This window comes from Hipposideros armiger, unplaced genomic scaffold, assembly GCF_001890085.2.
Source record: "Hipposideros armiger isolate ML-2016 unplaced genomic scaffold, ASM189008v1 scaffold_159, whole genome shotgun sequence".
Taxonomy (NCBI): Eukaryota; Metazoa; Chordata; class Mammalia; order Chiroptera; family Hipposideridae; genus Hipposideros; species Hipposideros armiger.
Genome location: NW_017731509.1, coordinates 3,105,214 through 3,129,040, shown reverse-complemented (window position 1 = coordinate 3,129,040; position 23,827 = coordinate 3,105,214). Strand labels below are relative to the sequence as shown.

General features: G+C 44.9%; 1 protein-coding gene across 1 annotated transcript; it reads left to right on the top strand.

Annotated features, from left to right (window-relative positions):
- The first annotated feature begins 18,411 nt into the window (after positions 1–18,411).
- On the top strand, positions 18,412–22,844 carry TMEM86A (transmembrane protein 86A). The gene is made up of 3 exons (XM_019651397.1): positions 18,412–18,601; positions 20,706–20,970; positions 21,324–22,844. Exons 1-3 carry the CDS (start codon positions 18,581–18,583, stop codon positions 21,758–21,760), a joined length of 723 nt encoding a protein of 240 aa, XP_019506942.1. The 5' UTR covers positions 18,412–18,580; the 3' UTR covers positions 21,761–22,844.
- The last annotated feature ends 983 nt before the right edge of the window (positions 22,845–23,827 follow it).

Below are 23,827 nucleotides of genomic sequence, written 5' to 3'. Positions count from 1 at the left end.
TGAAATCATGAAGATGTTTATTATTGTACTAGTCAAAAAAACCCAACAAACAGCTAAACATCCACCCAAAGGGGATTGATTCAATCAATGATAACATATCCAGATAATGGAACACTATGCAGCTATTTAAAGAATGCTGTAGGTCTAGATATGTTGACGAGGAAAGAATTCCAGGATATTTTGCCAAGTGAACAAAACAAGGTGCAGTCCAGTGTATACCATTTTGTCCAATTTGTGTGCAAGAGAGAGAGGATGAGACATATTTATAAATTCACAGAACATTTCTGAAAGGATACCCACGAAACCATCCACAGTGTTGTCGTTAGGGAAGGACGCAGGGGGTCCAGGGTAGAAGAAAACTTACTGTGAGCTGTATCAGTTTTACTCATTAATTTTTTTTAACCACATACAGATATTACCTTTGGAAATTTAAAATAAAAAAAGAAGTTTGAAAAAGTAAAGAACGTCCAAGTCAGACTAAGAGGTAGAAGGGAATGTGTCCAAAAACGAGGTAGGAAAAGTAGAAATGGGTCCAGCCCCTGAGCAGTGGAGTCATCAGGCAGCAGCAAGCTGGGGAGGTCTGCTCAGAACACATGAACAATCTTTGGTTCCCAGGATGCCTTTTTCTCCTTGTGAAATCATGTCCAGTTTCCATACATTCCACTCATAGATGCAAGGTAGAGCTGGGTCGCAGGTTCTGAAGATACCTTGGGTGTCAGTGTCAACTTTACCAGCTGTGATGTGTTGATTTGACCAGTAGGAGGAGAAAGGGGAAGTTGTGCATGTTATCTAACCTCCCTCCCCCTAACCCGTTCCTCAGACTGGGCTCATCTTTGCTCCTCTGGAAAACAGCAGTGGAGGAGGCATGGATTTTTAGAATCATCTAGACCTGATGTCAAATCCTGGCTCTGCCACGTACTTGCTGTGTGACTTTGGCCTAGCAACTTTGCCTCTATCTGAGCTCCTTATTTTCATTCATTCATCCATCCATCCATCTATCCATCCATCCATCCATCCATCCTTCCATTATTCATTTATACATTTATTCCAAAATACTTATTGAGAACTTACTAGGCCCTGGAAATCTGTGGTGAGCAAGACAGAGCCCCTTACCTCTAAGAGCTTTTGTTCTAGCAGGTGTGGAGGGTTGTTGAGGAGACAGACAATAAACAGGAAAACAAATAATGCCATATGCTATAAAGACAATAAAATAGGGCAAAGTGATATTGTGACCAGGGATGCTGCTTATCTGTAAAGTGAGGTGGTAATCCCTACTTCACAGGGTTGCTATAAAGATTACATAATATATGGCATATGAAGCACTTAGCACTGTGCCTAAAACAGAGTATTAATAATGGTAACAATTATAGAGTCCTTGATATGTGATAGCCATTGTTCCAAGTACTATAGATATATTCACTCATGCAATAATTTGTTTTATAGATGAGCAAACTAAGGCACAGGTAGGTTGAATTACTTGCTTAAGGTCAGGTAGTTAAAAGGTGGTAAGAACTGGGACTTGAACCCTAACATGCTGGCACAGAGTCTGTTTTTAACTCATTTGTTAAATGTTAGTGGCTCTCTCTGCTTTTTCTATCTTGATTTATGGAGGACAGAGCACCCCAGAGAAGGGCATATTCAATTTTGTCAGAGGTGATAGAGGTCAGGTGGGACCTAGGGCAGCTTGTGGAGCAAATGCAAGGACATCAGAAAGGTGGGTAACCATGTAACCTGGTGATGTGATTAGGTGAGGGAAAAATTAAGGATAATGGAGTCATGAGAAAATGAGATTAAGAGGGTGTCTTAATTGGCTCAGGTTTCTCTAATAAAATACCATAGATTGGGTGGTTTAAACAGTAGACATTCATTTTTTTCACAGTTCTGGGGACTGGAAGTCCAAGGTCAGGGTGCCAGCATGGTCAGGTTCTGGTGAGAACTCTCTTTCTGGTTTGTAGACTACTGTCTTCTAACTGTGTCTTCAACATGGGGGAGAGGGAGGGGGAGAGGGAGAGGGGAAGAGGAGGAGAGGGAGAGAGACAGAGGGAGAGGTAGAAGGAGAGGGTTAGGGCTTCAATATACGAATTTGGGGAGGGACACAATTCAGTCCATAGCAGAGGGGATGGTCATGACCTATGGAACTTATTACTAGAATCGGATCCACAAAGCTTTCATGTGCAGGAATCTAACAGAGATTAAACTGTTAATAGGAATGAACTAATAATAGGAAAATGCCAAGTCCTGCATTTAGATCCAAAAAATTGCAAAGTCAAGGATGGAAGAAAACATTTTGGGTTTAATTAACTACAAGCTCAGCCCGAGCTGGCGGTACAATGTGGTCACCAAAAGAGCTGACTCTCCTCTGGTCAGATGCAGGTATTCTCAGGACAACATTAAATTTGGGCAACTTCCCCCCACAACACAGTTCTAAAGTGCCCTAGGAAGTTTTAGTGTGGGGTCTCCCAGCCCCTGTGTAACAACCGACGAGCAGGGAACACAAAGGAGGAGCACACTCTAGGGGGAACTAATTGATTTATTTAGCAATATTTAATCAATTTATTATGTAATATCTAATCAATTTAGGTAGCACTATCCAATCAGTTGAGTTAGCAGTACACAATAGCAAGAGACAAAGGCAATCAAGACAATCGAAAGAAACGCAATCACAAAAGGTGAAGACAGTTAAGACTAGGCTATAAAATCAATTTGGCTAAATACACAAATGAAACCAATAAGGAGTATCCAACTACAGTAGTAAATTCTATTAGATGTTAACTAATAACAGCACAGTATATACCAAAACTGTGAGGAAAAACACTGGGGAGGCTGGGAAACAGCTAGACCTCACCAAGGTCCATGGCTGGAAGTCAGAGCATCTCCTGATGCTGCAAGCTGCAAGCTGCAAGCTGCATACAAGTTCCCAGGGAAATAATGCTGGACAGGTTGGGAACCAGCCAGACCTCAGCAGGTCCAGCTCAGCAGCCAGGGCGTCTCCTGATGCTGTAAGCTGTAAGCTGTACGCAAGTTCCCAAAGACGCTAGACCGATGACAACTCACCAACAAAAGAATTCTTTACTGTCCATTGAGGCAAGTTTCAACCTCATACCCTGAAACAATCCAATCCTGAAAAGCAGCCCTGAAACAGCAAATCCTCTGAAACAGCAATCCTTGAAACAACAATCTCTTGAAACAACAATCCAACAGCAAAAAAATAATTATAATAATGCCACCTGAGGTCTGTCTTATATATCCTTTAGATGCACCCTGGGGCCAAGTTTTTGTTCCTGCCTCCCCTCTCAAGGAATAGCCAGTTCCTGGAGGGGTCAGCAGTTAATGATAAGAATGTTGCCTATCCGGCTAATGAAAACAATACATACTGTTCTCGCTTGGGACCATTGGCCCAAGGCCTTTCAAAGCTTGGCAATGTGCCTGTCACGTCATCCTGATACCACTTAGCTACTTCTTAGCTGATGTGGGCGAAACAGACAGAAAGCAACATCATCTCGTATCTCCACTCCTGGGAATGAAATAAAGGGGGAAATTCTCTCAACCCCTAAGAATTCTCTTAACCCTAAGCTAACCATCACCCCATATGCAGTCTGTCATGTGATGGAACAAAAAGCCAACGGACAAAAGTTAACGTTAGCCAATGAAGGCAAATTTTCTTAACATCTTTTCCACACCCTGCCACCTCAAAACAAATCCTGGCGTCTGCAATCTTCCTTCCCAGGTATTTTCAAACAGGTTTTCATGTTGTTATTTGTAGACTTTATGAAGGATTGATAAATTAAATTTTAAAAAAATTAAATTTATTGTGGTAACATTAGTTAATAGCATTATATAAATTTCAAATATAGAGCTTCATAATACAACATCTGAATACTCTATTGTGTGTTCCCCACCCAAAGTCTAGTCTCCTTATATTTGACCCCCTTTTCCCTCTTTGTCCTCCTTCCCACCCAATAGATTAATTTTTAACTGAATATATGTTACATTACATGAGACAATATGCTTGGTCTTTGTATAGATAATGGATAGCAGGTGTCAAAGAGTTAAGAAAAATGCATGAAATAAAAATTTAAGATTGAGAAAATTAAAATTGAGAACAGGTCTAGGATTACTTTGTTTCAAAGGTATAAATCTACTTTCAGGCCAGCTCACAGAACGTTAAGGAACTGTTGAAGTCCTGCAGGAACAGTGTGAGAACCACTGCCCTCCCATGCAATCATGTCCATTTTTGTCAACCCCTTAACTGCCTTATTACCAGTGGACTTTTTTTCCTATGGCCTCAATATTCAGTCCTTCCATTTCTCCCTCTTCTTATTTCTAGCTCTCCTTCCTCACTGGGACCCCTCCAGGCTGTATGGCACGTATAGTCAGACATCCATTCATTTATTCAGCAAATATTTATTGAGCACTTACTACGAGATCTGACAATTATGTTCACGAACTCATCCTAGAAAAAGTGCTACATACATCATTGCTGAATATCACTATGGTCACCTTTGAAGTAGTCCCCCTGGGAAGCTATGCACTGACACCAGCATCTAGTCCACCCTTCAAAACAATTTTGGAACAATTTTTCTGGAATGGCCATCAGAGCTGTCGTTGTATTACTCTTGATGTCCTGAATGTCATCAAAATGTCTCCCTTTCAATATTTCCTTTATCTTTAGGTAAAGAAAGAAGTCATTGGGGGCCAGATCAGGGGAGTAGGGAGGGTGTTCCAATACAGTTATTTGTTTACTGGCTAAAAACTCCCTCACAGACAGTACCATGTGAGCTGGTGCATTGTCGTGATGCAAGAGCCATGAATTGTTGGCGAAAAGTTCAGGCCGTCTAACTTTTTCACGCAGCCTTTTCAGCAGTTCCAAATAGTAAACTTGGTTAACTGTAAGGCTAGCAACATTGTTGAAACAAGTTCTCATACTTAATTGACAGACTCATATGTGCCGGGCACTGTATTAAACGTGGGTAATACAGTGATAACTAGAAATAGGCATGTTCTCATTTCTTATAGGACTTTTAATCTAGTGGGGGAGAAGATAATAAAATAATCTAATTAATTGTGCTCATAATGATAAATTGAGATGATATCTCTGAAGAACAAATTTATATAGGCACCATGAGGGCAAGTATTGAAGGCAGTGGTTGTGGTGCTATCCAACAAACAAATTAAATCACCTTTATGAGTAAACTTACTTAATCTAGTCAGGAAAGTCACAAGTTGATGGGTGAGTTAAATCTTTTATGATAAACATAGTATATAACCTTGAGTATACAACCCAGTTTCTTACAACAAATATTCTAACAAAAGTAGTTTCCTTATTACAAAAAATATTTATGGTCTCAAGATTGTTAGTCAGCAATTCTTGAAACCATTAAAACCAACCTGTCATATTATAAGGAAGTTCTTTGTCATTCTTAGTAAACAAACTTAGAAACTCAATTTTATAATGACAGGATATAAATAAATATAAATTTAACATAAATTTGATGGTAACTGATATGTAAATATTCTCTGTTCTTTTCACTGCCTAGCAGAGATGTAAGGCCAGCTGAGCAATTTATCTCCAAGCACCTGTGTCAACAGTTGTCTTTTTCAAGATTCTTCATTAAATGGGGAACTAAAGTTTGTGGCCTTTGGCTTCAGATGTAATGTCTAGCAAAGGCTTATTAAAAAATTTTGGGGGGATTATAATTGTCTGTTTCCTCATATGTGACCTAGGTCAAGTCCCTTAGCCTCTCCGAGCCCCAAGTTCCTCACCTGCAAAATGGAGGTAATAATAGTTCCTGTATCAAAAAGGTATTGCAAGAATTAAAAAAGAAAATATAGCTAGAGCACTCAGCATATTGTCCGGCATAGAGCAATCACTAGAAAACATGTGTTATTATTAACATAGGAAGTAGAACCTCTAGAAAATTAATTGAAACAGAAATGTGATCTTAACATCATGTTTAAGTGTTTACGTGTTTATTTACCAGAAGAACTAATGTTCTTCATAGCTTTCACCAAAGCAAAGGCTCTTTTTGGAGAATAATTTGGCAATTTACCTGGGGAGCAATTTGTAAATCATAAGTATAATAATTCCATTTGGTTTAATCATCCTACTTCTAAGAATTTTCCCCAAGAAAATATTCAAAGATGTGGGTAAAGATTTATGTAGAGTATGTTCATAACAGCATTATTTATAATAGGGAAACAATTTACATATTTAATAATTTGGGAAAATTAAATAAATTATGGTGATTTTATATTTTAAAACTTGAAATATACATGTAAAAACAATTAGAAGGAAATGTACCAAAACATTCAACTCTGATTATCTTTGGACTGAGGCATTATGGGGTATTTCTATTATATTATTTATGCTTTTCTATTTTTTCAAAATTTTTCATAATGAATGTGTTATTTTCACAGTAGAAAAAGGTCCTTTCTAATAGACAGCTTTGTAAAAGACCACCCACATGACAGAACCCCCATATGGGAAGGAGCTGCATAGATATCCTCTCAACACGACTCCAGTTTGGATCTCTTCCAAACTTCTCATGGATGATTGCAACAGCTTCTTAATTATCCACCTTGCTTCCAGTATTGACTGTGCCATCTAGGTCTCCATACTGGCTGCAGCTAAAATAAGCTTTCTTCAGTGAAAATCTGTGTGTTCATCTTGCACCTACAAATCTTCATGACTTCCAAGGTCTTCAGCATAAAGTTGAAACTCCTTGGCAGAGCAGGTCCATCACAATCTAGTCCCCCTACACACATCTCTTCCTGCTTCATTTCCCACCCCTCTCCCTGGTCCATACCTGGTCACGCTGTCACAACTGTATGTCTTTGTACCCATCCACTGCTCTGGCTGGTAAACCCAGCCTATCCTTCAAGCTGGTAGATGCCCCCTCCTCTAGGAAGCCTGTTGACATCTTCCCCTGCAGGCAGCATTCATTAACCTTTGGCTACCTTTTCTTTGGTGCCCACTTTCATCCTAAGTCCTTGTGGCTATTTTGTGGTTTATATGTCCATTCAGCCAACAGAGTGCACCCCCTTGAAGGCTATAATTTGATAACTGTTTAATAAGTGCTCTCTAGGTGCTGGGCCCTGGGCTAGGCATTGGCCTCTCAAAAAATACGTTGTTTCTTTTTTGCCTCTGCCGAGCAGGTGCCACATGCTTATTGAATAAATGGCTGAGTTAATAATTATCTAGTACAGAGATCCTCAAACTGGAGCATGCATATGAATCACCTGGGAAGCTTGTAAAAATACAGATGCCGGGGCCCCACCCTAAAGCTACTGAAGCACCACCTCCCAGGTTAAGTTTAGTCACCTGTATGTTTCACCAGTTTCCCCAATGATTCTGATGCACTCCAAAGTTTGTGATGGTTGAGAAGTCCCACTTAATCTTCAGAAAAGATGATGCCTGAGTCATTCCAGGCAGATTTAAAGCCCATTCTGAATTTCTTTCCTCAAAGGAAGGAAGACACTATTTACTGAGCACTTATTAAGTATCAGGTGGCTTATATGTAGGTGCCTTCATACTTTTCTCATTGAATTCGCACAAAAACTCTTTCAGGGAACTCCTATTTTCCCTACTTCAAAGGAAATTGAGGCTCAGAAAGATTCATTCACTTGCCCAAGAGCAATTGGTGGTGCTGGGACTCAACCAGAAACTGCTGGCCTCCCAAGCTGTTTCCATGACACCAGGCCGCCTCCCCAACCCCGCCCCCCACAGCCAGTGCCTCTCTGTGTGCTTCGTTTTTTCACAGTTCCCAAATTTCCACCACCAGCAAACTGCTGCTGGTCCTTGAAGATGGTTTCACCAGGCTTAGAAGAAATGGGAAAAGTAATAAAAGTAATACCACTCTTTTCACTAAGCTAAAGCCTAAAGGACTGGCCTCAATTCTGAGATTATTTTATTTATTTTTAGGATTAAAATGTCTTTTCTTTTACAAAATGATGGTGATGGAGGTTAATTGTTCTTTGTTTTTTAATGTCTTGGCCAAATACAAAATAGGTAATCCTAATTTAGGGTCCAATTTTAAAAAAAATTAGACTAGTTCTGGAAATCCCAAAATGTGGTTATTGCTAATTTAAATGCATTCCCCCTTCTACAGTGTGAGCCTGTTTCCTTGGCTCTCCCTACAGCAAGTGGAGATCTTTCATAACACTTCCCTGTACAATGAAGGTTTGCATACTTGTTGCACAATGGGGTGTGTGTGTGTGTGTGTGTGTGTGTGTGTGTGTGTGTGCAGTAATGGAGAAGAATGGGCCAATTTTTTAGAGATGGGGGAACTGCTCAGCACCCCCTCTTGACTGCTGCCTTCCCTTTCTCCCCTTCTGAGCCTGGCTGGGGTGGAAGCCATCAGGGCTGGGTGCAGGGAGAGGAATATGGTCACAGTTCAGGCTCTTTTTCTTTGGCAGTTTAAACCCTATTGTAATACATGAGTATTACATTCCTCCAAAGCCCACGCTCCTCAGGATGGAAGGCAGGAAGCCGACCTAGATTAGGAAAGGGTTTGGAGAAGGCTGAGGTTATACAAATAACTCTCCTGACTCTTGCACAGAGTGCCTCAGCCTCACTGGCTTTGCTCCACTTCCTGTCTGGTTGGTAGGAATCTCCAGGAAGGTCTAGCCAGGCTTGGCCAGGCCCAGCCAGTCCTCGCTGTCCCTGCTCATATTTTCTGGTCTTGGGAAATCCGAGGAGAAGGGGGTGGGGTGGAGGTGGGAAGCTGAGGCCAAGGTCATTGCATTGGCCCCTCCCACTGAATCATGAGCTCCATGAGGACAGGGAAGGTCTGTTTTGTTCATGCCTGTGTCATAGATCCAGCCTGGCCCATTATAAGTGGTTAATAGCTACCAGTTCATGTATGAATGATTGTATTGAGTGAGGTTACTAGAGGAAGGACCTGGGCAGGTAAGATGGTGTCCCTGAAAGGAAGAGATGGGAGGGTTATGGAAGGGTTGCTCTGGCCTGTTACCCCAAGACTATTCCTCAGGTGCTGATATTGAGGACAGAGAATTACTTATTTAGGGTCCTGGTGCTTGGCGAACAGAACCTTGTAGGCATTTTTTTTTCCCCCTCAAAAGTCATCCTCCTGCCTAACCTCCAGATACTTCTCCTTCCTTATTTCCACTTCCTCATACTAACTTCCCAGTACTGAGGAAGGAGCAACCCAAAAGCACAACCCAGAGATCTTAGGATCTGGATGGTGGGAAAGTTGGAGGGGGACTGGGGTTGGTGAGACAACTGAACTTGGATGACCCCAACACAAGGACTTATTAAAACACATGGGGCCGGCTGAGTGGCGCAATGGTTAAGAACTGGCTTGGGATGCCAGAGGGCCCCGGTTCAGATCCCACATATGAGGGCCAGTGACACTGCCCTCCACAGCTAAGATGCTGAACAACAGCTCAACCTGGAGCTGGGCTGCCGTGAGTCGCCGGTGATGGCGTGGGCTGCAGCCCCTTTGGCGGTGGGTTGCCATGGGCTACCGTGTGTAGCCAGCAGCCAGCGTGAGCGGCCAGCAGCCGCAGTGAGCGGCCGTCCAGAAGCCGGCAACTGATCTGCCTCACCCGGGAAGAGCGCAATGATGGTGCCAACTTGGGCCAGTGAAGCAACGTCCTCCACAACTAGACTGAAGAACAAAACGACAGCAAGTTATCTGTTCCCCTCCCCCCAATTCCCCAGCACTGTTCCCATCTCCCGATTCCCCCAATAAAAATCTTTAAAACAAAAACAAAAACAAAAACAAAACACATGGACTTCGCAGAGCCTGGAGCTCTAGAAGCTTGGGTATGGAGGTGATCTAATCCTACATACCCCTTGGAAACTAGGAATCCCTCCTGGGGCATCCCTGGAATTGCATCCCATTAGGAGACCCTTGGTTTGGCAGCTTTATAATTAGAGAAATCTACTTATGACTTAAAACCTGATGATACCCTCATTAATAGACAAAGGAAAGGAAAGAGGAGTAAAAATCCAGTTGTGTCTGGCTCCAAGCCCAGAAGCTAACCAAAGAGCCCAGAGTGTCCTTCGGGATGCTGACCCACATATTATCTCAAGATAGCATGAAAATTTAGCCCTAACGGAGGGCTTAGAAAAATGAGTTCTGCTAAAACCTTTGTCCTTTTCCTAAAGGCCTCCTGTATTATGGGCTACATTGGCCAGTTCAGGGCTCACCTACACGGCCTAAGTGGGCTCCAGCATGACAGAGGCCTTCTGGAACTCACGGCTTCATATTCTAAGCTTGACTCCTGTAAGCAGAGAGAGCAGGAGAAACCTATAGCGATGCCCTGGGCTGGGGCTAGGGGCCTGGGACCTCACGCCGGCCATGAGCTGGTAGAGCACACAGGTAGGAATGGAGATGGGCCATTGTCCTCTGTCTTCAAAGCTTCTGACTTATCACAATGGCGAAGCAGAGCCACCATCTCTCACCTGTTCTCGAAGGAGGGAACCAAACCTACAAAGACCACAGATCATCTGTGTGAGCATAGAGCTCTCTGGCTGTGTCTGTGTATCCTGTGTATCTCCCTGTAAGTGTACTAGATATGCCAAGTACATCATCAGCATATCTCCTTACCTTCATGTCTGCGTTTGTCTCCTTCCTGGTCTTCCCCCTCCTTTTTCCCCCTTTAAGGTCATCTACCCTTGGGCTTGATCTGATTGCTCTTTTCTACTCCCTTAAGAAACCCCCCACTCCCCACCCCCCACCCTGTTAATCGCATCCACATAGCTTTCAGTATGGCTATGTCTTCCAAATACTATATGGCCCCGTCTTTACCTCGGTTCTGAGCTCCAGATTTGTATCCAGCTCCTCCCAAACACCTCCACTTGGCTGATACACATTCATCTCACTCCTATTAACTCATTTCCCCATACTGCTATTGAAACATCTGAACTTGTTATGCCACCCTTAACATTTCTTCACTGGTATCTGATTTCCCTCCCCAGATTTACAGATAGGGCAGGGGTGAGATGGGGTGGGGTGACTCTGAGTGTTGATTAGAAGTGTTCTGGGGGTTTGGACCAGAGAAATTAGCTAAGATTCAGCCACAGGTCAGGATTAAGGTAAACAGTTTAAAGCTGGATTACAATGCCAAGTGGGGCAAACCATGTGAGGAGAAAGTATCCTGTGGCAAAACCACGGGGATCAGAGATGGAGTAGGCTACTGGGTGAGAAGCCCCACAGGAAGAAGCAAGGCAAGCTTAGAATGATGAATGGTCACCATTTCTAAGCATCATTCATATGCCTGGTATGTGACAGCTAGGAATAATCAGAGAAGCTAAGGAATAGAAGACAGCTAGCTGGTGTACTGTCACCTACTAGGTCAAGTCTGATAAAGATGAACTGGAACTTTAATCAAACATAATTAGTCGGAAGGGTCCATGGGAGGAGCTAGGGCTTATGGAAGTTCTCACATTCTATGTAATTGTAAGAATCCTACAGGAAGAACTCTGTTCATAACAAAGGTCTATGGCCCTAACTTCATTTTTCCTTCTATAAATACCCCCTCCATATTGACACAAAGGCTGCGTGTGCACGTGGCTTGCCATGTCTTCATGCACTGAGTTGCAATCCTTTCTTTTCTCCAGAAAAATCCTTTTGGTGTTGAAACACCTGGCTAATATTTGTTTTCAGTCGACAAATTCAAACTCCTTAGCAAACATTCAGATCCTTTCTGATCTGGCTCATGCTTACTTCTCCAGGTTCACCTTTTTCACTCCTCAGCTCACCCCAGCACTACAAGTATTTCCCTGAATTCAGGGTGTTTCTTGTACTTCTATGTACACACACAATTCCCTCTGCCTAGAACATCATTTCCATTGGTGTCTACTCAGTAGTGAAGATCAACTCATTTTTTAGATGAGCCCCAGATTTCTCAACTCCTTCATGTACAGTGAGTAACTCTCATGTTGTGTGAGACATACTTTCTTACCACAATTATTTCAATTGCCACATTACATAAATTGTTTACCTGTCTTCCTGAACTGAACTGTATACTCCATGAGTACAGAATCTATATTTTACTGAATTTTTTAAACCCCAGCACCTAGCATATACTTACTTGGTGCACAGTAAACATGTGTTGGATGAATGGATACATGGGCTCACATTCTTATAGGGGAGACAAGTAAGTAAAGAGAAAATTACAAAACTGTGTGGAAAGGGCCATGCTAACAAGTTGTTTTGGGTTCAGAGAAGAAGGAATTACTTAATTTCAGGCAGCCCTACCCCACTGCCTGTCCCCTGAAATATGCAATTCAACATAAAAACACTAAATAGTGAAATAAAATTTTATTTTTGAAACAAACAAGAAATCTTATCCATGGAAATGAAATCAGATAAGCTCTTTCTTTTGGGGAAGGGGGCAGTGGCTCTGCTTTGTTGGTGACTCGATCAGTCAGGGTGCTGGTATACTCAAGAGAATGTAGTGATTATTGGCAGAGATGTGGGCAGAATTAAGGAAACAGGGCTGAAGAGGCACCTAAAGACTGGTGACAGTGGGAAGCTGTTGCCACATCTAAGCCTGAGGCCTAGGGTAGGAGCCTGGAGCTATAGCCATGGAGGAGCAGAGTCACTGTTTGAACCTCAGCCTGGCCCATCAGGCTGGTGGTAGGGAAGCCTTAACCATGCTCTCCTCCCACCCTCAGATCTGCCTCTGACTTTCATTAGCTGAACCCAATCAGAAGCCAGAGGGCAAGCGAGCCCTGGTGATAGAGTTCAGAGAGGTCAGACTCCAGGGACAGGGTGGAGAAGGGCCAAGAATGGGCCTGGGTGGTGGGAAGGCAAACAGAGAATAGCCAGCATGGAGGAAAGATGCCTCTACTCTGAGGGCGACCTTTGTATATGATTATTGCCTCTTGGGTAATTTAGCATTAATTCAAGCCCTATGGATGAGATTTTATACCTCGTGTTTTGAACATTTAGGTATTTGTGTGTCCAAGCTTATTAAAATATGTGCTGCTTAATTAGTAGGCCTGGGGTGGGACAAGGGTACCTATATTTTTAAAAGCTTCCCAAGTAATTTTGATAGTCTCCGCTTTTTGAAAACCACTTCTCTCGTTTTTATAGATAGGGGAACTAAGGTCCAGAGAAATGAAAAATGCCACGTTTGGCCACTCTCTGTTTGCTTGAGAACTATCTCTTAGGTGGAGTTAAAGGGTTTGGTTGGAAAACTAACATGTTTGCATATATCATCTAGCCCAATTTCTCCATTTTACTGATGAGCAAACGGAGACTCCAAAAATAGAGTGATGTGCCCAGTTAGTTATATAAGTCATATATAATAGTTATAGAGTTAGTTATATAGTAAGTCACAGAGAAGGAGGAACTAGTACTAAAGACAGTATTTCTAACTCTCAATCCAGTGTTCTTTCCAGGCAGCACACTTTGTAGAAAGGTGCGTGTGCAGGTGTGTGTGCGCGCGCGCGCGTGTGTGTGTGCATGTATGCGTGTGCGCATGTGTATGTGCGCACGTGCGTGCGTGTGTGTGTGTGTGTGTGTGTGTTTGTGTATGACAAAGCCCTGGGGGCAGCAATTCTAGTCTCCTGTTCTGGTAAGGTGGGTCTCCCCACAGCCTCTGTCTGGAAAGAAAACAGAGCAGGCAGAGTTCAATGGCCACTTGGGGCTCTGTGCAGGAGGGGCATGGAGGGACAGAGGAAGGCAGCGGATGACCCCTAGTCCCAAGCCTTGATTCTCACCCTTATTGCCCTGGGCTCTGAATCTCTGGTTGTCAGTTCTATCACTAGAGGAGGGTGTCAGGTTGACAGCATAGGCTTTAGGGAAAGCTGGGCGGGGTCCAAAAGAAAAAGGAAGAGACCTGTTGTTGGGTGGGGAGGCTCACAGGAGACCCCACACTGAAGGCTTCTCCTTGGCAAGCACAAGGCTGAAGGCCAGCACTAGGGCTGCAGTGTCACCATACCAGGATGTTTAAAACATCTTGATGGCTGCTAATTAGGGCTAATTAGGGCTGGTTACCCCCAATTCCCAAAGCCTGACACATAGCTACTTCCCTCCTACTGCGGATCAAAGACCACTGAGGCATGCTTTAAGAGGTATCCAAAATCTTCAACTCCGGGAAGCCTCCTATACTGAAATTTCCTGAAACTAGCAGCCCTTCCCTTCCCCCATTGTGGGAGAGGAAGAAATTTTCTTCCACCCTCAAGGCTCTTTCGGCTGGTCGAATAATCAAATAGACATGAGACAGGTTAACAAGAGAAAATAACTACATTAAATACATACGTATGCATGGGCGCCCCACATACATGAGAGAGTTAGATACCCTACATACATGAGAGGTTCAGGGACAGAAAGTTAAAATGAGGTATATATGGCCTTCTGAGCCAAGGATTAGGTAAGGAGCATTGGGGGCTTCAAAGAGTCATTGCAGGATGATAAGAAAAGCAGATGTTTAGAAATAAAAGTGTGCCTTGCCCTATAGATAGGTCATAAAAAGTTATTAATATTTCTAGTGATAACTCTTATGATGGACAAGGCCTCTAATTTAAATTCTTTAAGGGAGAGGCAAAAGTTTCTCATGAGCCTACAGGGTCTTGATTGCCTTTAGCTCAAATAGTTCACATGCCAAAGTGGCACATTTTGGGGAGGCCTGTTCTGAACCCCTACACTTTCCTACTCTAAAACTTCCTGAGAAGCTTCGCATCCAGAAGTTTTAGTGCAGTATTGTTATTAAAGCTTAATTTAAAAAAAAACTTCTAATAAATTTATTCAATCGTATCCAGCTTGAGCACACATAAAATTTCTTCTCTCAAGATTCCTTTTCATAAACTTTCTACAACTTTCTGTGTCCCTTTTAGTGTGTCTCTTGCTCTCTTAATCAATTCAGAAATAATCAATACAAAATTACTTCATTTCCCTTAAAGAAAGCATATCTCCATATCTCATACTTTTTTTTTATTAGTTTCAGGTGTACAACACAGTGCAATAGTTATACTTTTTACTCCTCAAAGTGACAACCCCCTCCCCCAATCCGCCACCCCACTTCCCCCCCATATCATACATATCTATTACAATTCCATTGACTCCACTCCCACACTATATTCCACATCCTGTGACTATATATATATATATATATATATATATTCAATTATAGTTGACATACAATATTCAACACCAGCTTCAGATGTACAGTGCAGTGATCAAGCCTCTACCCCATCCGTGAAGTGGTCTCCCTAAGAAGACATGTGACAATCTGACACCCTACAAAATATTTACAACATTATTAATTATATTCCCCAAACTGTCTTTCATATCCCTGTGGCAATACTGTAGTTACCTATTCATGCTGTCTAATCCTTTCCCCTTCTTCCTCTTCTCCCATCCCCCTCCCAACTAGCAACCATCAGTTGTTGTTCTATATCTCTGAGACTATTTCTGTTTACTTTGCTCGTTTATTCAGTTCTTTAGAGTCCACATATAAGTGAGATCATATGGTAGTTGTCTTTCTCCGACTGAGTAATTTCACTTAACATAATGTTCTCTAGGTCCATCCATATTGTTGCAAATGGTAAGATTTTATTCTTTTTTATAGCTGACTTCGTACTTTTTAAGAAAGCCAAACATATCCTATTTTTGTGGTATACATAGTTGTTTTCCCTATTATCATTATTTTTTTGTAACTTTAATTACATATATCAGCATTCTTAACCTTTAAAATCCTTAATTTCTAGTGAAAACTAAGAAGCAAGCAATTGTGAACTGTCTGTTATACCAGTGTTCTTTTAGATTGATAAATCTATGAACACACTTCATAATTTCTGGAAATATATATTTCCTCATAGCACAATTTTTAAAATGTGGCATAAGACATGTATACTAATAGACCCAAATATCTTTAGTTTCTCTATAATAAGAAGCAAAAAGGCGATAAAGTTATGTTCAGTAATTAATATTTTATCATTTTATCTTGGAAATGATTGAGACATTTAGTGAATTTAACTTGACTTATAATTTAACTTAACAGCAAAATTCTAAAGTTTCAAGTTACCAAAAAGTTTTAGGAAACCATTTTTAAATACATACAATATAATAATTGCTAAAGAGTTCACAAAAAGAATAACTTTTTATCTTATTTACATTTATTTAATTTACTTGTTCTTAACCATTATGTTTAGATGACTTAAGAAAATTTCATCATAACGAGTTATTTTTCCTGCCAACAAATTTTGCACTGGAGATAACACGAACCTATTTGACTAATAAATCAGGGTAGAGTAAGTATTATACTTAATGCTGATAATTCTAAAGAAATGCCTATTTGACCAAACCAAACTCAAGCCAGCTTTAATATCAAATGTTTTCCCAGATCGCCTGATTCTGAAAAGCATTTCAGTTAGTTTCTGTTACATTTTTGAGAATTCTTATATAAGTGCTTGTTTGTTTAAGCCAATTAAATACAGCGCTTTAATAAATTAACAGTACCATCCGGACGTAGAAAAGTCCACACAACATACATGAACATACAGACACAGAGACATCTAGCCTTCATCTTAAAATTACTGCCTTCTCAATAATATTGTAATAACTATGAATGGTGCCAGGTGGGTACTAGACTTATCAGAGGGGTCACTTTGTAAATTATATAAATGTCTAACTGCTATGGTATATACCTGAAACTAATATAATATTGAATGTCAACTCAACTGTAATTGAAATTATATAAATAAATAAAGTACTGCCATAAGACGGATATGATAAAAAAGAACATTTGCATCCGAACTGTGTTTCTGGATATGAAATAAGTTTACCTATTTAGATGGTGAAAGCTTTTTCTTATTAGTATTTGTGGAGAAAATAATTAAGATTTGCATTTGTCCTTGGCAAGGGAGCCAGGGAACCTGTTTGTGCTTTAAAAAAAACCCTCGTTTGCCTTTTTTTCCCTTCAGCCTTAGGAATTGGGGATGACAAAGATAGTCTTTGAACTGCTTCTAGGGCTGTATTTCTGGCTTTGCAAAGATTTGTAAGATAAGAACAATTGCCCTCAAAATTGGGTTGTAACTTAAGTGACATAATAGGTTGATCTAGCTAACTACATCTTCCTAATTTGCATCTTTTCCCCTCGGTGTGTAGTTTTAGTTTAGCTTGGGGAGGAAGCTCAAAGGCTCCACATACATGAAAGGTTCAGGGACAGAAAGTTAAAATGAGGTATATATGGCATTCTGAGCTAAGGATGAGGTAAGGTGCTTGGGGGCTTCAAAAGGTCATTGCAGGGCATAAGAAGAGATGTTTAGAAATTAAAAGGTGCCTTGCCCTATAGATAGGTCATAAAAAGTTATTTCTGGTGATAACTCTTACTATGGGCAAGGCCCTTAATTTAAATTCTTTAAGGGAGAAGTAAAAGTTTCTCGTGAGCCTGCAGGGTCTTGATTGCCTTCAGCTCAAAATAATTCACGTGCCAAAGTGGCACCTTTTGGGAAGGCCTGTTCTGAACCCCTACTCATGTTGGGCTTGGAAGGAACCTTAGAGATCATCCACTCATATATGAGGAAATCAAGGGAAGAGGTGGGAAGTGATTCACCCAATCACATAGCATGGAAGTAACAAAGCTGGGATTAGATACCAGTTCATGTGACTGCCTATCAGTCCACCCACGTAATTTCCTTGCTTCTGAACACTCTTAGTTCTAAATGTGCCTGTGTACCTTTAATCGGTGTAATATTAACATTAAATCTGCTTAAGTTGTATTTTTGTCAAAGTTAGTTCACACTCCCTTGAGCCAGCCCTTAAGTATGTTCAGGTCTGTCTGTCCATCATTCTTGGTGTGTTCTCCTGTGTGTTTCAGTCGTTTCTGAGTTGTGAGAGGTGTGTGCTGAAGGGGACTTGAGTTATGGGGTCTATAGGCTGCTATGTGCCTACATATAGGTCTCTGTTTTTATGTTGAAGGATGTGTGTCCATCTGCGGTTGTCGGTTTTGTGTCTATGTATTTGTTTGGTGTCTAAGGGTAATTGTGATTCTGTATGTGCTTATGTATGTGTTAGGATTATGGGTCTATGGGCTGCTGGGCACCTATTTATGTGTCTCCTTTCATGTTGAAAGTGATGTTTCTGCTGACCATTGTGTGTCCATCTTGGATGTGTGTGTGCACACAGGGAAAGCTGTGGGTCTGGTGTCCTTGTGGACTGCATGTTTAAAAACTGAAGGGAACATGTCTTTGTCTTTTATCTCCGGGTGATGTGCGTAGCCGTGTGTCCAAGACAGGAATATTTGTCTCTCAACCAAGCTCGGTCCTCAACCAGGAACTGGGGTTACGGTCACGTTCTGGGATGCCTTTGGGATTGCTTTCCCTGGAGGCCACGCCTCCCGCCCCCTAGGAGCAGAAGCCCCTGGGACCTGGCGGGCGTTTCCAGCAGGCCCCGCCCCCACACTCCAGCCCGCTCATTGGTCATGTCTGCAGTGACGTCATGGGGATCGCAGACAGAAACCCCAGCGCACCGCACGCGGGAGGTATTGTCCGTCCCCCCCCGGGCTTTGTTACGTCGTCGCCTTCTCAGCCGGCTGCTGGCGCGTACTGGCCGCTGCAGCCCGGAGAGGGGTGCCAGCTGCTGCTGCTGCCGCCGCCGCCGCCATGGTGTCCCCGGTCACCGTGGTGAGTGAACGAGCAAGCGAGCGAGCCAGTGTGTGGCGCGGCTGGAGCCCACCGGCCTGGGGACTGGGGTGCTGCCAGCCAAGCCACTGGGGGCCGAGGAAGGGCAGGGGTCCTGCAGCGGCCGGCGGTTGCTGTCAAGGCCCCTGGCTCCTCAGACCCGCGATGCCCTTCCTCCGCGCGCCCCCCGTCCACCCGCCCGCCCCCGGGAGGGAGGGACCCAATAGGCACGTGATTCGGAAGCGTGACTTTGTTGATCTCTGTGCGTCTGCCGCGGGTCGGCGGGGTAGCTGCTGGGAAGGAGACCGCAGCAGGTTCTGCGTAGGCAGACCACAGGGAGACGTGGGAGAGGGTATGGGAGGGCAGGAGAATGACGGACCTCCTGGGAAACCTGTCCCAAATTTGTTTCCTCCGCTTCCTCATTTTATAAACAATCCTGGGGCGGTGGAGGAGACGCCCCTGCGTATAAGCATCGTTGATAACACGCTGGAGGAAGAGGGGTCATTCTCTATTGACTCTTCTTCCTTCTCAGACTTTTTCAAGTCGAACTTTGGTCTCTTCCCCACCCTTCCTCAAGTGCTGGATTCTCTATGACTGTCAAAGTCTCCCCAGCTACTACTGCCTATTTCTTCTTCTAGGTAATATGGGGCTGGGGGAGGGGGTGATGCTTCCAGGAGCTGGCAGGTGAATACAGGGGAGATCTGGGGACTATGGGGTCTGTGCGTCTCCTTCAGTCTCCTCTTCTGCCCGTGCCCTTCCCGGCCCAGCTTGGATGGGGTTATCTCCAGAGGAAGGGACTCAGTCATCTCTGCTCCTTGCTCTCACCCAGCAGAGCAAGGGCAGGCTTAGATCCTGGGCCCACCCATCTTCCTCTTCCCAGTCTCCATCACAGTCTGAGCAGTCCCCAGGTAACTGGTGCCTGGGAGTCTGAGTGTGTCCCCAGAGCCCTGTGCTGGACAGTTCACCCAGCTGGATGCACAGTCACTTTGGGCAGTGTGGGTACACAGGCACCCCAGCTGCTCTGAATGGCCTTAGAGACCCTGTGCCAGAAACCCAAGGAATGGGGATTCAGAAGAGCAGCTATTTAGAATAGCAGCCGCAGCCCCCTCTCTCAGCTTGGAGAGTGCCTGTAGTGACCTTGGACACAACCTTTCTTTAGCTGCCCTCCCCCTAATCTGGCTGAGACCAAGTCAGCTGCTCTAACTTCCCCCTCTCAGTTCCCCATCTCCCAGCCTGTCTGCTGGCTTCAGATCAAAAGCTGAGGGGAGAATCTGCACCCCTTCCTGCCTCTCTTTCTCATGTGCTTTGAGTTGCTCTTGTTCTCTGGGACATGAGACTGACTGACCTGTCCCTCCAACCCCCAGAGCCCTGAAATGACTGGCATTTCAGGGATAGTTTTCTTGCTCCCAACTCATGGGTCCATTTCTTTAGCCAGCATCCCTATCTCCTCTTCTTGTACTTGATGGTTCCTGTTAGGCTGGGGCAGCTGGAGTGGAGGCTGAGGACTAGACTGGCCGAGGAGAAAGCTTATGGGGGCTGAGGTGGTTGGCAGTGCCCCACCCCACGCATTCCTGGCACTCACCTTGGTGTTGCCAGGGCCCTAAGCCTGTGCCCTGGCCCCACTGCTGAGGATCACAAGTTGGCCGATTGTAGCGTCTCTGTGGTTTCCTGTTGACTGTACTCCATTCCAGACAGCTGGGGGCTGGTGCTGGCAGAGAGGGGCCAAAGGGACTTTGGGGAGGGAGAGAGAGGGGACAGAAGGGAGAAGCATTGGGTTGCAGGAGGAGACATTATCCCAAGGTCTGTTTTCTGCCCAGTGAGTGACCATTCTGGTCCTGCCCCAGAGCTAAGAATGGACGTGGCCGGCAGGAATAGTGGAACCCTTTCCCTTCCTAATCAATTAAGCATCAGGGTGGTGATGGGTTTGTTCACATTCTCCTGGCTGGTTGGGGCAGGCCAGACTGGTTTCTGTGTGTCAATTCTCCCCACTTGGAAGGTGGGCCTGTCTCTAGGGTGGATGTCTGGGCTGAGGGTGCTGGCTCTGAGCTCTCCTATGGGCTTCTGAACTCCCAAGGTCTGAGTGCTGCCTTTGTCCTATGTCCTCCAGGTGAAGAGTGAGGGCCCCAAGCTGGTGCCCTTCTTCAAGGCCACCTGCGTGTATTTTGTGCTCTGGCTGCCCTCATCCAGCCCATCGTGGGTCAGCGCCCTCATCAAGTGCCTGCCCATCTTCTGCCTCTGGCTCTTCCTTCTGGCCCATGGCCTAGGATTCCTGCTGGCCCACCCCAGTGCCACCCGAATCTTTGTGGGGCTCGTCTTCTCCGCCCTAGGTGATGCCTTCCTCATCTGGCAGGACCAGGGCTACTTTGTACACGGTCAGTTGCTGCAGTAGCTACCTGGGAGGAATCCTGGGGCTGGGGGTTACGGGGTGTTAGGGGGCCAAAGATTTGGGAGCTTTTGAACAACAATATGAGGAATCTGAGGGGTTCTGAGACCAAGAACTGTGGGGTCCCTGTTGGAGGATGACCTTGCAGGTGATCTGGTGATCCGTTCTGGAGTTCCTGAGGGGAGTGTGTGTGGGGGTGTCTTTACCTTTGTGGATTTCTTCCCACCCATTACTCCCAAAACAAAGCTCCTGGGTTAACCTGGGCCTTCCACTCCCACCTCCACCCTATTCCTTGTTACTCACCTGAATCTGCCTTCAGCACCCCCTCATTCTCACTTCCAGGTCTACTGATGTTTGCTGTGACCCACATGCTCTACGCCTCAGCCTTTGGCATGCGGCCACTGGCTCTTCGGACAGGTGTGGTGATGGCAGTGCTGTCGGGCCTGTCCTATGCCATTCTCTACCCGGGCCTTTCAGGCGCCTTCACCTACTTGGTGGGGATCTACGTGGCCATTATCAGCTTCATGGGCTGGCGGGCTGTAGCAGGGGTACAGCTGGTCGGGGCAGCCTGGCGCTGGACTGAGCTGGCGGCAGGCAGTGGTGCACTGCTGTTTATCATCTCAGACCTGACTATCGCCCTCAACAAGTTCTGCTTCCCTGTGCCCTACTCGCGGGCACTCATCATGTCCACTTACTATGCCGCCCAGATGCTGATTGCTCTGTCAGCTGTTGAGAGCCGGGAGCCAGCGGAAGACTACAGATTGAGCAAGGCCAACTGAGGGGCTAGTGTCTGGTCACCCCGCTCTCCTCCTGGGGTCCAGAGCCTGGCAAACGGCAAGAACTGTACAGGATGGTTGCAGTACCCACCTGGGGCACAGGTACCACCTGGAAAATGTACAAGTTTGAGGGGGTGAGCAGGAAAGGATCTCTAGCAAAGCTAGTAGTCCAGGACAACGCTGAGAGTTAAAACGAGCTAGACTAAAGCTCCATGCTGGAGCCAGAAGTAGACATCTCCCCACCTCTACCCCATCAGGACTGTCAGAGCCCCTGTAGAGGGCGATGGTGCTTGGCTTCTTGACCTCTCCCTACTTCTACTAGATGGAAGAGTCTGACTTACCACTCCCACTCTTTCTGATCTATGTAGAGTTGAGAAGAAGAGGAGAAACCTGTGCCAGGGCTTGAAGCCCCTTTTGTAGGCTCCTAGTTGGGAAGATTAGATGAAGTGGAGAGGCTTCCTTTCCCTCATCTATCCTTGGTACTTGAACAATCTCAATCTCTATGTGGTAGGTGGGAAGGTGAAAGGGTGTATGTCTAGGTAGGCAAGAGAGGGGACTTCTTTGGCCTGGGAGCTTGGGCTATTATGGATTCAAGTTGGTCCTATCTGTCTCAAAGGCCAGCCCAGAGCTCAGGCCCCACATCACCACCCTCAGACCTTGTCCCCAGGGCTAGGATGAACCATGCCAAAGGAAGGGGCCAGCCTGTGTGTGTGTGTGTGTGCGCGCGCGCGCGCACGCGCGTGTAAGACTGTGTGTGCAATCTGTCTCCCAGTCTATGTCTTTCTCTGCCATCTGTCTTTGTTCTGCTGTTTGTTAAAGTCTTATAGGGAGAGGGCTCAGGGAGCTGCTGAAGGGGTGCTGAGCCTGGCTCAGAGAGCTGGGAGCCCCCACGCCCCCTCCCCCCCATTGCTTTCCTCCATGACACTCCTGCACCGGGAGCAAGAAGAGGGGGCTCCAAAGACACTCTAGGGTCATAAGACCCGAGGCACAGTCAATGCAAGAGGAGCAAGGATGGGACAACCCCTTCCTTTACTGCTCATGTGAAAAAAACAATAAAAACCATGGGCTGTTGGCTGCCCTGCCTGTCTGTCTGTGTGGCACGTGCCTGTCCTGGAGAGGAGGGGGTGGGAATGTGGAGCCAGGGCCCTGGATGTCCTCACAGCTTGGGTCACAGTCCTGGCCAGTGCATCGTGGCGCCAGGCTGGCTCTTTGGCTCTGGTAACACTACTGGTTGGAGTGGGTCTCACTGAACTGGTCACATGTGTGTGCGGGTGAAGATGTAGTTCAGGAGGATGGGGGATGGGTAGTATTTGCCACTGTCCAAATTTGTCCTTGATGCACTTGCGTGTGCACTAAGTTACCCAGTGTCATCCCGCTGCCCGCCTCCTCCCTTCCTAACCCCAGACCTGCTGCCTTCTCCAAAATGATCCCGATTCCCTTCCTGCGTCTCCTCTCTCCTTGGACTCTGGGCTCAGTTGAACAGATGGAAGGAATGGGATTGGACTGGGTGATTCATACTTTTGATGTGAAGCCCTGGCAGAAAAATGTGTCCCCCCCACTCCAGGGACATTTGCATTTTAATGGGCAGTGCCCTGACCCAGAATTTGAAAGGGAAGCCTTGGGTGGTGCTGAATATGCCATTAGTAGAGGGATTGCACAGTTGCGGGGATGTGATAGAAGGAGGCTCAAGTCCCATGTGGGTGTTGGATGAATCAGTGATATTCAAACAAGGGTTTTTTACAGAAATCCCTGGTGGGAGATAGAAAAAGAATCAGTAAAGGAGGGAGGCTCAAAGACCCCTATCTTTTGTTTCAAGTCCAATGGCTTTTTGTTTTTTGTTTTTGTTTTTTTAAAAGGAAGGATTCTGCTGCAAAACCTAAGTTTGAAAGCTAGAGCTGGATGACTAATCTTTTCTAGCTCTGAAATGCTCTAGTCCTCAAAGAGTGGGAACCCTGCACACTAAAGAGGCAAGGTCCTGATCTCATCAAACCCTGAACTCTGATGACAGACCTGGCTGGTCTAAAGAAATGGGACAGAGCAGGATGGGGAGAAAGATGAATCTGGCAACAC

Excerpts from the sequence above, each read along its gene's own strand:
- TMEM86A (XM_019651397.1), top strand. The coding sequence starts at position 18,581 with ATGGTGTCCCCGGTCACCGTG. Across the intron at positions 18,602-20,705 it reads TGGTGTCCCCGGTCACCGTG|GTGAAGAGTGAGGGCCCCAA; the intron begins GTGAGTGAACGA and ends TATGTCCTCCAG. Across the intron at positions 20,971-21,323 it reads CCAGGGCTACTTTGTACACG|GTCTACTGATGTTTGCTGTG; the intron begins GTCAGTTGCTGC and ends TCTCACTTCCAG.